Source organism: Tursiops truncatus, chromosome 2, assembly GCF_011762595.2.
Source record: "Tursiops truncatus isolate mTurTru1 chromosome 2, mTurTru1.mat.Y, whole genome shotgun sequence".
Lineage (NCBI taxonomy): Eukaryota > Metazoa > Chordata > Mammalia > Artiodactyla > Delphinidae > Tursiops > Tursiops truncatus.
The window spans coordinates 160228916-160248420 of NC_047035.1; the positions used below are offsets into that span (position 1 = coordinate 160228916).

The following is a 19505-nucleotide window of genomic DNA, read 5'->3' on the forward strand; positions in this document are numbered from 1 at the left end:
TGCAAAAAAAAAATAGTATCAATCTGAGTAAAAAATGAGCAGATGATCTGAACAGACATTTTTCCAAAGAAGACATACATATGGCCAATAGGTACATGAAAAGATGTTCAAAATCACTAATCAACAGGGAAATGCAAATCCAAACCACAATGAGACATCACCTCACACCTGTCAGAATTGCTATTGGCATAAAGACAAGAAATAACAAAGTGTTGGTGAGAATAGGTAAAAGGAAACCCTTGTGCACTGTTGGTGGGAATGTAAATTGGTGCAGCCACTATGGAAAAGAGTATGGAGTTTCCTCAGAAAAACTAAAAATACAACTACCAGATGATCCAGGAAATATCCACTTCTGGATATTTTTCCAAAGTAAATGACAACACTAACTGGAGAAGATATATGCAGTCCCATGTTTAATGCAGCATTATTTACATTAGCCAAGGTATGGGAACAGCCTATGTGTCCACTGTTGGGTGAACAGATAAAGAAAATATTATATATATATATACACACACACATACATAAGTGCATGCACACACGCACACGCGCACACATACACAGTAAAGTATTATTCAGCCATGAAAAACAATGAAACCTTGCCATTTGTGACAACATGGATGGACCTTGAGAGGATTATGCTAAGTCAAATAAGTCAGACAAGGAAAAACAAATACCATATGACCTCACTTACATGTGGAATCTAACACAAAATAAAACAAAAACTAAGCGCATAGATACAGAGAACAGATTGGTAGTTGCCAGAGGCAGGAACTGGGGGTGAGGGGGGCGGCTGGGCAAAATGGGTGAAGGGAGTCAAAAGGTACAAACTTCCACTTATAAAATAAACAAGTCTAGGGGATGTAATGTACAGCATAGTGACGACAGTTAATAATACTACACTGAATATTTGAAAGTTGCTAACAGAGTAAATGTTGAAAGTTCTCATTACAAGAAAAAAAGTTCTGTAATTATGTATAGTGATACATGTTACCTAGACTTGTGGTGATCGAGTCACAATATATGTAAATACTGAATCATCATATTGTATACCTGAAAATAATATAATGTATGTCAATTATACCTCAATAAAAAATTTTTAAAGATAAAACATTATTTTATATCTGACAAGTCTGTATTGGATCAACTGTCCTGAACAAAAAAGGAAACATCTGGATTACCAAAAACCCACAAAAATAAATACACAGTTAATTTATAGATTCAAATTCCAGATAATAATGAACTGATATAACCAAAAAGCAAAAGGCAAAATTCCAAGCAAAAGATAGTACATAGAAAAAATTTTAAAATAATATACAGGGCTTCCCTGGTAGTGCAGTGGTTGAGAGTCCGCCTGCCGATGCAGGGGACACGGGTTCGTGCCCAGGTCCGGGAAGATCCCACATGCCGCGGAGCGGCTGGGCCCGTGAGCCATGGCTGCTGGGCCTGCGCATCCAGAGCCTGTTGCTCTGCAACGGGAGAGGCCACAACAGTGAGAGGCCCGCGTACCGCAAAATAATAATAATAATAATAATATACAAGTGAAGTAAATAATAATATAAAAGGTTAAACTTCTCACAACACTTATTACTGTTTTGGTTATTTCCTTACCTGTGGATGTTTAATTTTATCATTTTCTTTTTGTCCACCTGAATCTGCCACTAGTGTTTTTCTTGTGTCTTTCTCCAATGGTATATATTTTGAATCTTCACCTTTAACTTTTATTTTATCAATACCCATTTCTGCTGTTGTCTTGATCTTTCCCTCACTTTTAAGTAACTCCATTTCTTGATTTTGGAAATAGGCAAGTTGCTCCTTAGCTCTTTCAGCTTCCTGTTTTTAAAAAAGTAACTTTGTCAAGCATTATTTCTATAACATTTTCCTGCCAACATGACAACTTTCAGGAATCTTCATATATTCATGGCCACACTGGTTCTTAATTTTATTTTTACAGAGTTAGAGGAAACTAAGTTAAACCACTGGTATAATCCACAGTTTAACAGATCCAAATTAAAATTAAAAACTATGAAGAAATCTCTTCTACTTAAAGGGCTATTTTCATATGCAAGAGGTTCTACTGGCCACTGTTTTTTAAGGCTCTAATTATAATACAGGTACAATAAAAGTTAATAAAATGCATACATTATACATAGAATGTACCCAAGATAATTAAGATCTGTAATGTCAAATAATAAAAGAAAATGTGAAAAGTAATTTATTTCTTCTAAAATAAATTTTTTAATGTCACTTTTAATATTAACAAAAGTTATTTGTATGAAAGAAAGAAAAAAGTTCACAGTCTCACCACAAACAGAAAGCTCACTGTTAACATGTTGATATATACTCTTTTCAAGTATTTCTAATTATAGCTAGTGCATATGTGTATATGTATTTTTAAACTTTTATCTAGATTGGATCACACTATACATAGAGGCATAATATGCTCTTTTCATTAAATAACGTCATAAGGTATGTTTTCATGATGATAAATATACATCCAAATCAGAATAGCTAACAGAAATATATTTTAATAATATACCTTAATTAATTTATCAAATTTCTTATCAGTGGACATATTGGTAATTTTTAAAAAATTGCTATTAAAATTTTTCTATTCTACATACTTGTACAAAATCTTTGTACATTTTTTCTTTTTTACAATAAATTTTTAGAAGTGGAATGGTTCACTGTAAAGACTATGTCTTTCCAAGACTTTTGTTATGTATTTTCTTCCAGAAAAGTATCAATCCATACTGACAATAGAAGTATGTGAAAGACTGCTCATTGCAGCATAAATCCACAAATATTGGTTATTTCTGTTCCTTAAATTTTTAACAAAATGGTAGGTAAAAAATATGTATCCCTCTGCTATTTTAAAATGCATTTATTTGATAACTAGTAAGGATGAATATATTTGTATGCATTTATTGACCATGTGTGTTTCTCAATTATGACTTGCCTATTTGTGTCCTTTGTCTATTTAGGAGGAAGAATATCCATATTTCCTGTAGATTTGTAAAAGATCTTGATATAAAACATTTTGTAAAGATTTTCCATTTACCTTTATATCTCATGAATTTTTTAACCATAAAAAGTTTTATTTTATATATAGCCAAATATATTAACATATTCCTTTATGGTATAATGCTTAGGAAGCCTTGTTCTAGCCAAGACATGTAACTGTTACTCAGTGTTTCTTCCAATATATTAATAGTTCATTTATTACTTTTGGATCTTAAACCAATCTGCAACTTATTTTAGTGTATTACATTAACTAGAAACCCAACAATGTTTTCACAGTAGTTTACTTTTGTGACTATTTTATCCTTCTATGAAAAAATTTTAATAACTAAAACTATAAACTATAAAATTACTATATTCATTTGAATCTGTTTCTGGACTTTTCATTCAGTACCAAATCCAGAACCACACTGCTTTAGTTATTGTGTTTTTATATTTTATATTGATTTTTGGATGAGCAAATCCTCCTTAATTGTTCTGTGAAATCACCAGTTTCTTATCTCAATATATCCTATAATAATTATGCTAATTTCAAAAAAACCCATTTGTATCTAGAAATAAATTGCTTTAAGCTTGTATATCAATTTTCTTTCTAGCTTACTGTTTTGGAAAGAATACATACTAAATTTTATTTATATATTTCCATTGCATAAAATGAGAATACTTTAAACCTGGCAAAATAATACTATAGACCTATTAGTTTACAAAGTTAAAATTATTCATTTAAAAAGTTGTTTATAGATATTTTCTTCCCTTGTTAACAATTTCAAAGGAACATGATATCTTTTTACCTGTAAAGCTTGTTTCAGTTGTTCCCGAAGAACTCTGTTCTCAATTTTCAGAGCATGTGCTACTTCCTAGGATGTAATATGGGGGGAAAGTATTCATTGGTATTTTTGTTTTTATTAATTTATTATCATAATTATTACCTTTCTAAAGTGCATAGATAGCCAAGATGATGATTTGAGCATAAACATTTACTGCACACTTCTCAGGCAGAATGGTGGATAACTTCTGTAGCTATAGCTTCCTATTGATTTTCCATAGGAAAAGTGACCTTGAATCTACGAAATTATAACTACAGTAAACATTTCATTACTCCTTTTCTCAAGGCCTGAAATATTTAAATACAAATATTTCAAATTTTAAGAAAAGAAGCAACTCTACTCTTAACACAAAAGAAATATAGTTCTGATTTTGTGAGAACGAGTAGATTCTACTATGCATGGAAAGTCTCAAGAATTCTCCATCAGATGGAAGACAGTTTGAGGAACCGTATCTAAAATCCCCAGTTTCTTTCTTTCCTTTTTTTTTTGATGATAGCCATTCGGACTGGTGTGAGATGGTATCTCATTGTAGTTTTGATGCATTTCTCTAATAATTAGCGATGTTGAACATCTTTTCATGTGTCTCTTGGCCATCTGTATGCCTTCTTTGGAGAAATGTCTATTTAGGTTTTCTGCGCATTTTTTGATTGGGTTGTTTGTTTTGATGATATTAAGCCGCATGAGCTGTTTGTAAATTATGGAGATTAATCACTTGTCACATCATTTGCAAAAAAAAAAGTGATACAAATGAACTTATTTACAAAACAGAAACAGGCTCACAGACTTAGAGAACGAACTTATGGTTACTATGAGGGAAGGGTGGGTGGAAGGGATAGTTAGGGAGTTTGGAATTGACATGTACACACTGCTATATTTAAAATGGATAACCAATAAGGAACTAGCACAGGGAACTCTGCTCAATATTCTGTAACAACCTAATTGGGAAAAGAATTTGAAGAATAGATACATGTATATGTAGCTGAATCACTTTGTTGTACACCTGAAATTAACACAATGTTGTTAATGAACTATACTCCAATATAAAATAAAAAGTTAAAAAAAAAAAGTCCCCGGTTTTGATTCTGGTATAGCAGAGCAAGTTCCTACTGGACAAACCCTGCCACACATAACAACCACAAACTCTAAACAAAATACAAATATCAACACTAGAGAGCAAACAAGAGTAGGTAGATTCTTGAGAGAAGCTGACACTTGGAAGAAGGGAAAAGTCCTACATAAGATCCTTGTTTTCCAGCTTCTAATCTGAGGGCAAACCCACTGAGCCAGGCAGAACCCTAATAGCTAATTAAAACAAACAAACAAACAAACCTGAGTTTTTAGACCTTACAAACCAGGGTACAGAGTTCAGGGCAACCACAGCCACTGGAAAGGTTAGGGGAAATCACACAAAGAAGGGAGCTGGAGACAGGGCGCCCCAAACCATTTGTACAAACTACACAAATCTACCCCTGACCCCTTAAGCATATATGCATAAGGAAGATTCTAAACAGCCTAGCAAAAGCTATAAGAAATTAAATGTGATTTAAGCTGCTGCCTAAATACAGAATTTTCATTTTGCACCCAATCATGTTAATAATAAATTAAAGCAAAATAAATAAACAAAAATAGTACCAATCATAAGAAGAATATAGCAGAATCCAGAGCTTCAACAACATGACATTCACAATATCCAAGATACAATTAAGAATTATTTGAATCTGAAGAAACAGGAAAATGAGACTTACTCTTAAAAGAAAAGAAAATTTACAGGGAAGGTGGTTAAAGATGGGGCACAGCAAGAGCCTGGACTTACCTCCTACCATGGAATCAGCAAATATATACCTACATACAGATCAGTTCCCTCTGAAAAGAACTTTAGAACTAGCCAAACAAGTGCTCCACAACAAAGAATAAAAAGGGACTATATCAAGACAGGTAGGAGAGGCAAAGAAACACTCTCACCAGAAACCCTACCCCCAGCATGACAGCACACTTTAGAGAGGGATCTCACCAGACAGGCACTTTTCCCAGAGGAGCAAGGGATGCTTCCCATATCAAGCACCCTGGCTCCTGGGATCTACACCAGAGAGAGGAACCCCTGAAATGCCTTGCTTTGAAAACCAATGGGGCTGACATCCAATGGTCCCAAAGTGCTGTAGAAAACTGAGAACCCCCTCCCCGCAAAGGGCTGACATGTGGTCTCACTCACCTGGAGACCCAGGGAAATAACAGCGGTCTGAAAAGTGTCATGATTATATGTGAAGGGGAGTCATTTTCAAATCTAAAAGCATCAGCTGGAGGGGTGGTGGACAGCAGAAACACTCCCCAGAAACAGAAGCACTGTCAGACACCATTATTGCACTCCCCACCTCATCTGCTAGCACAGGCTTACAGCTTGGATGCAGGGGTGAGCCAATCATGGCAATACCCCACTGCACTACTGAAGCCAGAGAGCTCCAGAGGCTGCAATGTTCCCCCACTCCCTGCCTAGGATGGACAGGAATGAATGGTCACAGCATTTTCCTGCAACCTAGCTAAAGTCTGCAAGTGCAGGCAACTACTATACTCCCCCTTCCTCTGGCTGGGGCTGATGAGTGCAAGCAGTCATGGTGTTTTCCCTCTCCCAGCCTAAAGCTGACTCAACACTCCCCTGCCCCCTAAGCTGAGGGTGGCAAGACTGAGAAGTCAGGGTCTAAACCCAATGCATGCACACAGACAAGGCACTCTCAATGCTGCATTGCTAAAGCCTGTGGGCAGGCAGTCAGGTCATTTTCCCATTGCCTTCCTGAAGCAAGAGAGCAAGACCCACCCCCTACACTCTCCAGCTACCCAGCTAAAGCCAGTGGGAGTACACAATCCACACAAGGGAAACCCCCCGATCACTTAGCCCCAGTGGCCCATGGGGCTGGTGTTCCTGAGTTCCATGGGACTGTAACTTGGAGACAGTTATTGGCAGGCCACCACCCTCAGCCTGGAGCTTCACCCTGAGGGACAGGCTTCAGGTTTACCACACTTTCGGAGGCTAAGGACACACTCCCAGGAAACGTAACCAGGGACACATCAGGTTTGTGTACCCCCTTGGCCTCACCCCTTGACAAGACTCCCGAGAAAGGAGCTTATATACTCATCAGGAGCTTAGATTTTTGCAAATGTTGCCCAGGGGACACCTCCAGATCTCCTGGTCTGGAGACCAGCAGGGATTACAATTGTGGCCCCACAGCATAGTATATATCTGCACACTTTAAAAGCTACTACCTGAGGGCCTAGCATCCAATCAACCTGAAACTAGGTGTTAAATCAGATTCCTCCCCTTGGAACACTGACAGGGCATGGCACACCATCGATAACAGAAACACTTCAAGAATTAATCAAACAGCACCCCCCACAAAACCAGGATGGGTAAACGTTCTGAACCCTGCTCTGCCCATGCAGTAAACAGGCCACAACTTGGCCAGGCAAGGGCCCCAAGCTCTACCTAGCCCACACAGAGACCTAGCTACAACCAGGACAGGCAAGTGACTCAAACTCAAGCCTTGGTTGCATCACAGCTGGTGGATGCAGACCACTGTGAGGGATGCCCATGAAGTGCCTGACTCCTGTGGTCAGGGAAGATTGCACTTTTAGGCCACACAGAACAGCTCCTACACAAGGCCACTCCTTCAAGACTGCAGGAGGTAGTTACTTCCCCTAATACCTATAGACAAACACAGAGAGACAGGCAAAATGAAGAGACAGAGGAATATATGTTCAACACTATAGACCAAGGCGAATCCCCAGAAAAAGGCCTTAATAAAACAGAGATGACCAACCTAAAAGAGTTTCAACCTAAAAGATTTTAAAGTAATGATCATAAAAAAGCTCACCAATTTCAGGAAAGGAATGAATGAGCATAGTGAGACCTTCAACAAAGAGACAAAAAATATAAGAAAATACCAAACAGGAAGTTATAATGAACTGAAAAACAAGCTAGATGGGTTTAACATCAGAATGGATGAAAAAGAAGCAAAAATAAGCAAGTAGGAAGACAAAGCAATGGAAAACACCCAGAAAGAGCAGCAAAATGAAAAAAGAATTTTAAAAAGTGAGGATACCTTAAAGGACCTCTAGGACAACATTAAACAAAATAACATTTGCATTTATGGGGGTCCCCAAAAGGAGAAAAGGCCAGAAAAATTACTTGAAGAAATAATGGCTGAAAAATTCTCTAATCTGGGGAAGAAAACAGACATCCAGGTCCAGAAAACAAAGAGAATTCCAAATAACATGAACACAAAGAGAAACACACCGCTATACTTTGTAATTAAAATGGTACAAGTTAAAGATAAAGAGGAAATCTTAAAAGCAGCAAGAGAAAAGCAACTTATTAGGTACAAGGAAAACCCCATAAGGCTATGAAAAGATTTTTCAGCAGAAACTTTGTAGGCCAAAAGGGAGTGGAATGACATATTCAAAGTACTGAAAGAGAAAAAGAAACCAGCCAAGAATTCTCTACCTGGCTAGGTTATCATTAGGAAATGAAGGAGAGATTAAGAGTTTTACACACAATCAAATGCTAAAGAAGTTTATCACCATTAAACCAGCCTTAGAAGAAATGTTAAAGGAACTTCTCTAAACTAAAAAGAAAAGGAACTAATTAATAGTAAGAAAAAATATGAAAGTAAAAATCTCACCAGAAAAGGTAAATAAATAATAAAGGTAGTGGATGGTTGGTTCACTTATAAAGCAAGTACAAAGGATAAAAGACAAAAGTAGTAAAAGTAATTAAAAAACAATAGTCAAGGGGTACATAGAATTAAAATATGTAAAATGTGTCATGAAAAAAATATAAAAACCTTGGGGGGTAGTAAAAAATATAAAGCTTTGGAATGTAACTCATAATTTACTATCAACTTACAAGAGACTGTTATATACATAGGATGTTATATGAAAACCTCACAGTAACCTTAAAGAAAAAACTTATAGTGGATAAACAAAAGAAAATGAGAAAAAAAACTAAAACTAAAGAAAACAATCAAATCACAAGAGAACAGAGAAAGAGAGGAAGAAAAGAACAGAGAACTACAAAAACAGCCAGAAAACAATTAACGAAATGGCAATAAGTACATACATGTCAAATTTACTTTAAATGTAAAAGGACTAAACTCTCCATTCAAAAGGTATAAGGTGGCTGAATGGATTTAAAAAAAAACATTATATATGTGTCTATAGGAGACTCACTCAAACCTACCAAATGGAAGTGAAAGAATGGAAAAAGATACATGATACAAATGAAAACAAAGAGATAGCTGGGTAGCAATACTTACATCAGACAAAGCAGACTTTTAAAAAGACTGTAACAAAATAGATCAATCCAACAAGAGAATATGACACTTGTAAACTTTATGCATGCAACATAGGAGCACCTACATATATAAAGCAAATATTAACAGAAATAAAGAGAGATATAAACAGCAATACAATAATAGTAGGGGACTTTAATACCCCCACTTACATCAATGGATAGAAAATTCAGACAAAAATCAATAAGGAAACACAGGCCTTAAATGACACATTCAATCAGATGAACTTACTAGATATATACAGAACATTCCATTCAAAAGAAACAACAAACATTCTTTCCAAGTGCACATGGAACATTCTCCAGGATAGATCACATATTAGGCCACAAAACAAGTCTGGATAAAAGTAAGCAGACTGAAAGCATACCAAGCATTTTTTCTGACCACAGTGGTATGTAACCAGAAGTTAATTACAAGAAGAAAACTGGATAAAAACACAAACACATGGAGACTAAACAACATGCTACTTCAACAACCAATGTGCCAATGGAGAAATCAAAGGGGAAATAAGAAAAATGAAAAACAACTTTCCAAAATCTATGGGACACAGCAGAAGCAGTTCTAAAAGGGAAATTCACAGCAATACAGGCCTACTTTAAGAAACAAGAAAAATCACAAATAAACAATATAACTTTATATTTAAAGGAACTAGGAAAAGAACAAACAAAGCAAAAGTTAGTAGAAGGAAGGAAATAATAATTATCAGTACAGAAATAAATGAAATAGAAGCTAAAAAAACCCATAAAAGACCAATGAAACTAAGAGGTGGTTCTTTGTAAAGAAAACAAAACAGACAAAACTTTTGTCAGAATCATCAAGAAAAAAAAGTGTGTAAATAAATAAAATGAGAAATTAAAGAGGAGAAATTATAATTGACACCACAGAAATACAAATAACCATAAGAGAACAGTATGAACAATTATATGCCAACAAATTAGACAACCTAGAAAAAATTTCTAGACACATACAATCTTCCAAGACTGAATCAGAAAGAAATAGAAAATATGAATAAACCAATTTATAATAATGAAATTGAAATAAAAATTCTAAAACTCCCAACAAAATTCCAAATGTGATGGCTTCACAGGTGAATTCTACCAAATGTTTTAAGAGTTAATACATATCCTTCTCAAATTACTCCAACAAATTGAGAAGGAGGGAACATTTCCAAATGCACTTTACAAAGCCAGCATTACCCCAATACCAAAACCAGGCAAAAACACTCCAAAAAAGAAAATTATAGGTCAATATCACTGATGAACATAGATGCAAAATTTCTCTACAAAATATTAGCAAATGAAATTCAACAATACATTAAAAGGATCATACATCATGATTCAGTGGGATTCCAAACAGAGATGCTAGGATGGTTTAACATCCAAAAATCAATCAATGTAATATACCACATTAAAAAAAAAACAAGGAATAAATATTACATAATCATCTAAATAGATGCAGAAAAGCACTTGACAAAATTCAACATTTATTTTTGATAAAAAATTTCAACAAAGTGGGTATAGAGAGAATGTACCTCAATGTAATAAAGGCTATATATGACAAACATATAGATAACATAATACTCAATGGTGAAAAGCTGAAAGCCTTTCCTCTAAGATAGGAACAAGACAAGGATGCCCATACTCACCACATTATCCAACATAGTGTTGGAAGTCCTAGCTAGAGCAATTATGCAAGAAAAATAAAGTAATCCAAATTGTAAAGGAAGAAGTAAAATTGTCATTATTTGCAAATGATGTAATACTATTATAAAAACCCCCAAAGACTTCACCAAAAAAACTATTAAGGTTGCAGGGTACAAAATCAGTATATAGAATAACAAGCTATCAGAAAGAGAACTTAAGAAAACAATGTTAATTACAATTGCTTCAAAAAGAATATAATACCTAGGAATAAATCTAACCAAAAATATAAAAGACTCATACCCTGAAATTTATAAGAATGATGGAAGAATTTCCACAAATGGAAAAATATTCTGTGTTCGTGGATTGGAAGAATTAATATTGTTAAAATGACCATACCATCCCAGGAATTCAATGGATTCAATGTAATCTCTATCAAAATATCAATGGCATTTTTCACAAATAAGAACAAATAATTCTAAGATTTTTATGGTAACATAAAAGATCCTGAATAGCCAAAACAATCTTGAGAAAAGAAGAATAAGCTGGAGGTATCACATCCCCTGATTTCAAACTGTACTACAAAGCTATACTAATTAAAACAAGATGGTACTGGAGCAAAAACAGACACATAGATCAATGGAACCGAACAGAGAGCCCCAAACTAAACCCACACTTATATGGGCAATTAATCTATGACAAAGGAAGCAAGAATATACAATGAGGAAAAGACTGCCTCTTCAATAACTGGTGTTTGGAATACTGGACAGCTGCATGGAATAGAGTCAAACTGGACTATTTTCCACACCATATACCAAAAAATCCATCTGAAATGGATTAAAGGCATAAATGTAAGACCTGAAACCATAAAACTTCTAGAAGAAAACATAGACAGTAACCTCTTTGAAACTGCTCTTAGCCATATTTTTTGTATATGTCTCCTCAGGGAAGGGAAACAAAAGCAAAAATAAACAAACGGAATTACATCAAACTAAAAAGCTTTTGCGCAGTGAAGGTATCAACAAAACAATAAGGCTACCTACTGAATGGAAGAAGATATTTGCAAATGATATATCGGATAAGGGGTAAATATCCAAAATACACAAAGAACTCATACAAGTCAATATCAAAAAGACAAACAACCTATAAAAAAAATGGGCAGAGTACCTAAAAAGACATTCTTCCAAAGAAGATATACAGATAGCCAATCAGTTCATGAAAAGATGCTCAACATCACTAATCATCTGGAAAATACACACAAAAACCACAGTGAGATACTCCCTTATACCTGTCAGAATGATAATCAAAAAGACAAGAAATAACAAGGGTTGGGGACATCCCTGGCAGTGCAGTGGTTAAGACTCCACACTTCCACTGCAAGGGGCACAGGTTCAATGCCTGGTTGGGGAACTAATATCCCACATGCCGCACAGTGCAGCCAAAATAAATAAATAAATATATATATAACAAGGGTTGGCAAGGATGTGAAGAAAAGGGAATCCTAATACACTGTTGGTGGGAATGTAAATTGGTACAGCCACTGTGGAAAACAGTAGGAAGATTCCTCAAAAAAATTAAAAATAGAACTGCCATATGATCCAGTATTTTCACTTCTAGGTATTTACCCTGCCAAAAAAATCCACTAATTCAAATAATATATGCACCCCTATGTTCATTACAGCATTATTTACAATAGCCAAGATATGGAAGCAAACTAAGTGTCCATCAACAAATGAATGGGTAAAGAAAATGCAAGATGAACACACACACATATATTCACATACACAATGGACTATTACTCAGCCATAAAAAATGGAATCTTGCCATTTGCAACAACATGGATGGACCTAGAGTGTATTATGCTAAGTGAAATAAGTCAGACAGAGAAAGACAAATACCGTATGATCTCACTTATACTATCATCTAAAAAACAAAACAAACAGACAAAATGAAATGAAAACAGACTTGGATACAAAGAACAAATTGGTGATTACCAGGTTGGGGGGAGTGAAATAGGTGAAGGGTATCAAGAGATACAAACCTCAAGTTAAAAAATAAATTAGCCATGGGGAATGTTACATACACTGAAGGAATATGGTAAATAACATTGTAATAACTTTGTATGGGGACAGGTGGTTAATAGACTTATCATGGTGATCATTTCATAATGTATGTAAATGTGGAATCACCATGTAGCTCACCTGAAACTGTCATAATACTGTACATCAACTATAATTAAAAAAAAAACCCACAAACATACATATACAAATTGCTTCAGGAGAAATGAAAGGGGAAAAATAAAAGAACAGACCTAGGAATTATAATATTCAAATATCAGTTCCAGAGGGATAAAAAGAAGAAGAAAGATAAACAATAATAAAATAAATAGGTAAATAAAACTTCCTTGAGATAAATTTTTAAATTTAAGATGTAATAAAAATTTCTAGACGTCAATGAGAAATAAGAGCAAGAAGTGGAGAGATGGGGTCCCAGAAACATCAAACTATTATACCCACCTGAAACCACTTACCCAAACTTTCAATGAGAGGAAAATAATATTCTATCTTGTTTAAGCCATTGAATTATATAGGATCTCTTTATATAGCAGTCCAGCCTATTCTCTAACTAATAAAGGTACAGAGAATTAAAATAACCTAGATGTAATTGAATTTTGTAAAGAGAGAAAATAAGAGGAGGACAGAAAGAAAGGGAAAAAATATATACCCCACTGTGGTAGACTACAAATAGCCATAAATTCTCTGCAGTAGCTCCCAAAGGTGAAATCTATTTCTTCACCCTTGAAAACAGGCTAGCCTGTGACTTGCTTTGGCCAATAGGATGCAATGCAAATAGCACTATCTGAGGTCTGAGTTTAGGCCTCAAGAAAGTCTTCCAGCTTTGTTTTGTTCTCTTTCTACTGAGAATCCTTCTGTAGACTACCCAGGGCTGGCCTCCTGGAAGATAAGACTAAAAGAGGTCCTATCTGTCCTAGATGCCCCAGCTGGGATTCCATACATACCATGCCTGCCCAGAGAGAACACCTATACAGCCACTAAGAGAAATAATGACTATCTGCTATTTTAAATCACTAAGTTTTGGAGTAATTTGTTATTAAGGAAAAGCTGACTGGTATATCTAGCAATAGAAAATGTGCACTATGTCATTAGAACATTTACAAAAATTGAATATTGTGTTGGATTACTTCCATAAATGGCTGCAGACAATTTCTCCTACTCTATGCCACTCCTCCCCCTGAATATGGACTAGCCTAATGACTAGGACTTCCTTACAGAATAAGCTGAAAAAACTTCAAGGGTTTATAATCCCAGCCTGTAACAAGCTTAACTGTTTTTGCTTTTGCCTGCTTGGTTCCCAGTCACCATATAAAGAAGCTTGGGCTAGACTAGTGAATGACAGGGCAACAGACATGTGAGAAAAACTATCTTGGACATTTCTAGCTCTAGCTGAGCTCCCACATGAATGCAGCCACTTGACAGACCTTAAGCAACATGACATCAAACAGAGACACTGCCCAGCTGAGTGCAGCAAACCCATGAATTGTGAGAAATAATAAACCATTACTGTTCTAATTCACTAAATTTGGGGGTAGTTTGATATGAAGTAATAGAAACACCTGCAAGCAAGGTGATGCAACAACAAAAACTAAAAACATTTAGCACTGGCTTTGGGTCCAGCAGGTAAGCAGAAGTTGAAGGGTGGTAAAGACACTATTGTTGGATACCAGAAAAGTAGGAAGAAGGCTATAGGTGAAGCATGGAGGAATGTTAGTGGAGGCTATAAAAGGCAGTGAGGTTGGAAAACTGATACTGGGGGCTGGATAGGGGGGAAGGAACTCTTTTACGCAGTGACAGAACAACTAACAAAACTCAGGGCTGGAGTAACTTGCAAGCTTAAAAACATACCTACTAAACTTGTGGATGTGGCTGAGGAAATTTCCAGCCAGAATGATAAAAGAACTGTTTCGCTTATATTAGGGTTGGATATATAATAAGGTACTGCAAAAAGAAAGAAGAGTTAAAGAAAGAACTGATCAATTCTAAAGCAAAAATTAGAAAATATATAGAGGGTCCAGGACACTATCTCTCGTTCTCAAAAAAAATTCTCAAAGAAAGAAATTACTTTAGGACAAAGATCAAAACCATGGTATTGACAATGAAATGTAGCTTCAGAGTAAAAGTCAAATCAAGGGTGTGCTATAAAACCCTTTGTTAAAATCTCAGAAAGATTTAAATATTCTTCAAAAATCCTCCTAATTAGACAAAAGAACTTATAATCTTGAGAGTACTGTCCTGCAGAAGCCTAAAACAGCTTAAGTAAAATAAGATCTATCTTAGAAAGAATCATGTATGTTGACTTTTGGGTAAAAGAATACACATATGACACCAATGAACTTATCTACGAAACAGAAACAGACTATAAACATACAGAAAAGACTTGTGGTTGCCAAGGGGTGGGGGAGGGATGCCATGGGAGTCTGGGATTAGCAGATGCAAACTATTATATACAGAATGAATAAATAACAAGGTCCTACTGTACAGCACAGGGAACGATATTCAATACCCTGTAATAAACCATAATGGAAAAGAATATGAAAAATAATATATATACATGTATGAGTGTGTATGTATGTATATATGTATAACTGAATCACTTTTCTGTACAGCAGAAATTAACACAACACTGTAAATCAACTATACTTCAATAAAATAAATTTAAAAAAAAAGAATGCACCACAATAACATACAGGGAAAACAGTTTTTAAGAGAAACACCATCATACTAGACTAAAAGGGACAGGGACATTTCAAAATGAAATCTCCAGATCCCTAATTTTTTATGAGCAGAAGGCAGGCTAAGAGAATTATTCCACTGCAAACATGGGTCATTTCTTACAGAAAAAGAATGATGAGTCAGACAGTGGATTCAATGTACCACACCATAAAATCAAGGGCTACTTATAAAAATGAATTAGGAAATCATTCCCAGGAAGCAAAACTAGACCCTAATCTAGGTACATTCCCCACCCTGAGAGTCAAGAGAACTAGTGACAAGTGTCTGGCTGGATTTCAGAATTGCCCTGAATCATGTGCTTTCTGTTTTCCCCTCTTTTGAATAATAGTGTCTCTTGCAGTCATCTTACTCTTTTCTCAGTAACGTGTTAGGCATGTGTTGGAGGGTGGTAAAAATACAATAAATTGCCTGTTTATTTATTTTTTTCTGCTACGTTTCCTGTGCTGTACAATATATCCTTGTAGCTTATGTATTTCATACATAGTAGTTTGTAACTCTCAATCCACTACCTCTATGTTGCTCCCCACTGTTTCCCTCTCCCCACTGGTAAACACTAGTTTTTTCTCTATATCTGTGAGTCTGTTTCTGTTTTGTTATATTTATTTGTTTATTTTTTTAGATTTCCAATATATATGGTAACATACAGTATTTGTCTTCCCTGACTTATTTCACTAAGCATAATACTCTTCAGGTCCATCTATGTTGTTGCAAGTGGCAAATTTTCATTCTTTTTTTATGGTTGAATAGTATTCCATTATATATAAATATATATATATACACACACACATACATATATATATATACCACATATATATATTATTGATATATATATATCAATAATATCTATTCATATGTTGATGGACACTTAGGTTGTTTCCATATTTTGGCTATTGTAAATAATGCTACTATGAACACACTGGGGTGCATGTATCTTTTAAATTAATATTCCTGTTTCCTTTGAATATATACCCAGGAGTGGAATTGCTGGATCATGTGGCAGTTCTATTTTTAGTCTTATGAGGAACCTTCATACCGTTTTCCTCAGTGATTGCACCACTTGCCTTTTTAGATAACACATCTCCAGATCAAAAGGAGCTGTGCCAAGAAGCCTCATCCATATCTAGACCTGGTATAGATGATAAGATCTTAGACTTCAAGATAAAACTAGAATGTAATGAGATTTTAGAAGGAAGAGGTGAGTATATTTTGCATGTGGGAGAAATATTAACATGTAGCCAGAGGGAAGACTATCATAGACTATTTCCAAAAATGACCATCTATAATTTGTACCACCCCTACCTACATATGCCCTTTCTCCCATCAAAATGTAGAATATATTTTCCCTCCCTTTGAGTCTGGGCTGGCCCCTAACCAGTAAAATGTGGGGAAATTATGTTCTAAGGCTTCTGAGTGCAGGTCTTAAAGGGTCTTGCAGTTTCTTTTGAGCTACTGGAGTCCAGCTTCTGTGTAATGATACGTGGGCTTGACTACTAAATGATGATCAACCACATGAAAGAAAGATTCAGCCCTTAGCCATTCCACTTACCACCAGACATTTGAGGAAGCCATCTTAAACATTCTAAAGCTGAATGAAGCTACATGAGTGACCCCAGTACAACATGGAGCAGAAGAATCATCCCGATAAGCCCAGCCAACCCCAAAATCAATGAGAAATAATTAACTATTGGTGTAGTAGACCTCTATATATTAGTGTACTTTGTTATAGAGTAATAGAAAACTGAAATAAACATATGCACTTGACCACAAAACATACCTTTTAAAACTTTCAAAAAGTATGGACTTTCTATGTACTATTTTCTGATGTTAATTCTATAAAAAGGTAAACCAACAATGAAAAGATGAACTAAAAACATTTTTGTGAAACAAAGAAAAACTCAAACACCTATAAAATACAAATGAAGTTGTATTCAGTGAAAAATGTGTCGCCTCAATATTGTTTAACTGTAATTAAACAAATGTAAAAATAAATAAACTACCTATATAACTAATACAGATTTGAAAAGAAACTAAAAATAAACCAAAGACAAAAAGTGGTAGAAGAAATTAATAACAATAAAGGTTAGAGTAATTAAGTAGAAAACAAACAGTAACAGCAACAAGAAATAAAACAGTAAAATAGCTAAGTGAAACTCCAAAACTATTTTTATATAAAAATTATAATCCCCTGACAAACCTGATTAAAAGGAAAGAAAAAAAAACAACAAATACTTCTGTAAATGGAAAAAGAAGTTAGAAATAGAGATACAGAAAAAAAAAATATAACGTAAAATTCAAGCAGTACACTTGAAAAAACATTAGAAATGGATAAATTTATATGAAAATATAAACTACAAAAATAGATGCACCAATAATCTCAAAAGGAATTTGGAAACTGGTCAAAGAACTACCATTTTTTAAAAGGCTCCTAGATAATTTTACAGGTAAATTTTACATAATCTTCAAATCATTTCTCCCTTTTAAAAAAGTCCTTTTTGAATTCTGACTAGAAATGCAGTACATTTATTAATTTTAAGGGATTAATATTTTTATAAAATTAAATCTTTCCATTTGGCAACAGTAAAATTTGGATTATAAGAAATGTTATTTACATTTCTATCTTAATACATTTAACTTATAATTAACTAGTTTATCACTGAGTTAAATTATTGCAAAAACTCTCTAGTTGTTCTCCCTGACTGCAAAATCCAATCCATACCCTAATGAACAACTAATAAAAAAACTATGTCATGTAAAAAAACTAAAATATAGTTTTACATGACTTATTAAAAAATTTTACAAACATTATACTTACTTGGACAGATAGATAATAATACCAACTGATTCTAATACCCATGCCTGCCTGAGGAAGCAAAACCGAATACATTTTCCCTATAACTGACCCTTGAAAAACATGGGGGTTACAGGAACCCACCCAACAGAAAATCCACATATAAATTTACAGCTGGCCCTTTGTATACATGGTTCCACACCTGCAGATTCAACCAACCACAGACTGTGTAGTGCTACAGTACATATTTATTGGAAAAAATCCATGTATAAGTGGCCCCTCACAGCACAAACCCATGTTGTTCAAGGACTGACTGTAATTGCAAATGCTAAGCAGGATTCAGAGAGCCATGTTTGCAGTTCAGATTTCAGTACCAATTTGTTCTCTAAACTAAGCAAGTCACATTTTAGCTTCTATTGGTCTCTGTAAAATGGTCTAGATCAGTGATAGTTCATAATGAAGTTTTGGAGGAGGGAGATAAATTCCCAAATTCCTTTAAAATTCTCATTATATCCACAGAACTTCTCCAGAAAAAAGTATACCCACACAGAAAATTTTTATTTTAAATTCAGAAAAAAAAATTTAAATGACACTATCTGCTACAAATTGAATGCTTGTGCCCCCCAAAATTCATATATTGAAATCTAATCCCTAATGTAATGGTATTTGGAGGTGGAGCCACTGGGAGATGAATAGGTCATGAGGGTGGTACTCTCATGAATGGAATTAGCACCCTATAAAAGAGATTCTAGAGAGCTCCTCTGCCATTTCTGCCAGGTAAAGACACAGCAAGAATATGGCCATCTATGAACCGGGAATCAGGTTCTCACTGGACACCAAATCTGCTGGTGACTTGATCTTTGGACTTCCCTACCTCCAGAACTGTGAGAAATAAATGTTTGTTATTTAAGCTACCCAGTCTAAAGTATTTTGTTATAGAAGCCTGCTATGGTCCAAATGTTTGTGTCCTGCCCCCAAATTCATTATGTTGAAATCCTAATTCCCACTGTGATCATATTAGGAGGCAGAGCCTTTGGGAGGTGATTAGGTCATGAGGGCAGAGCCTTCATGAATGAGATTAA

The 19505-nt window shown here is 34.9% G+C and overlaps 1 protein-coding gene across 19 annotated transcripts in view; it reads right to left on the reverse strand.

The window, feature by feature from the left end:
• The window catches only part of CCDC7 (coiled-coil domain containing 7), a 271954-nt gene that overhangs the window by 176992 nt on the left and 75457 nt on the right, over window positions 1-19505 (reverse strand). For all 19 annotated transcript variants that reach the window (XM_073801610.1, XM_073801617.1, XM_073801609.1 and 16 more), the window contains exons 15-16: window positions 3810-3875; window positions 1609-1830 (exon numbers count right to left, since the gene is read on the reverse strand). In XM_073801610.1, coding sequence (XP_073657711.1) covers window positions 1609-1830; window positions 3810-3875 — 288 coding nt within the window. The remainder of the gene's footprint in view (window positions 1-1608; window positions 1831-3809; window positions 3876-19505) is intronic.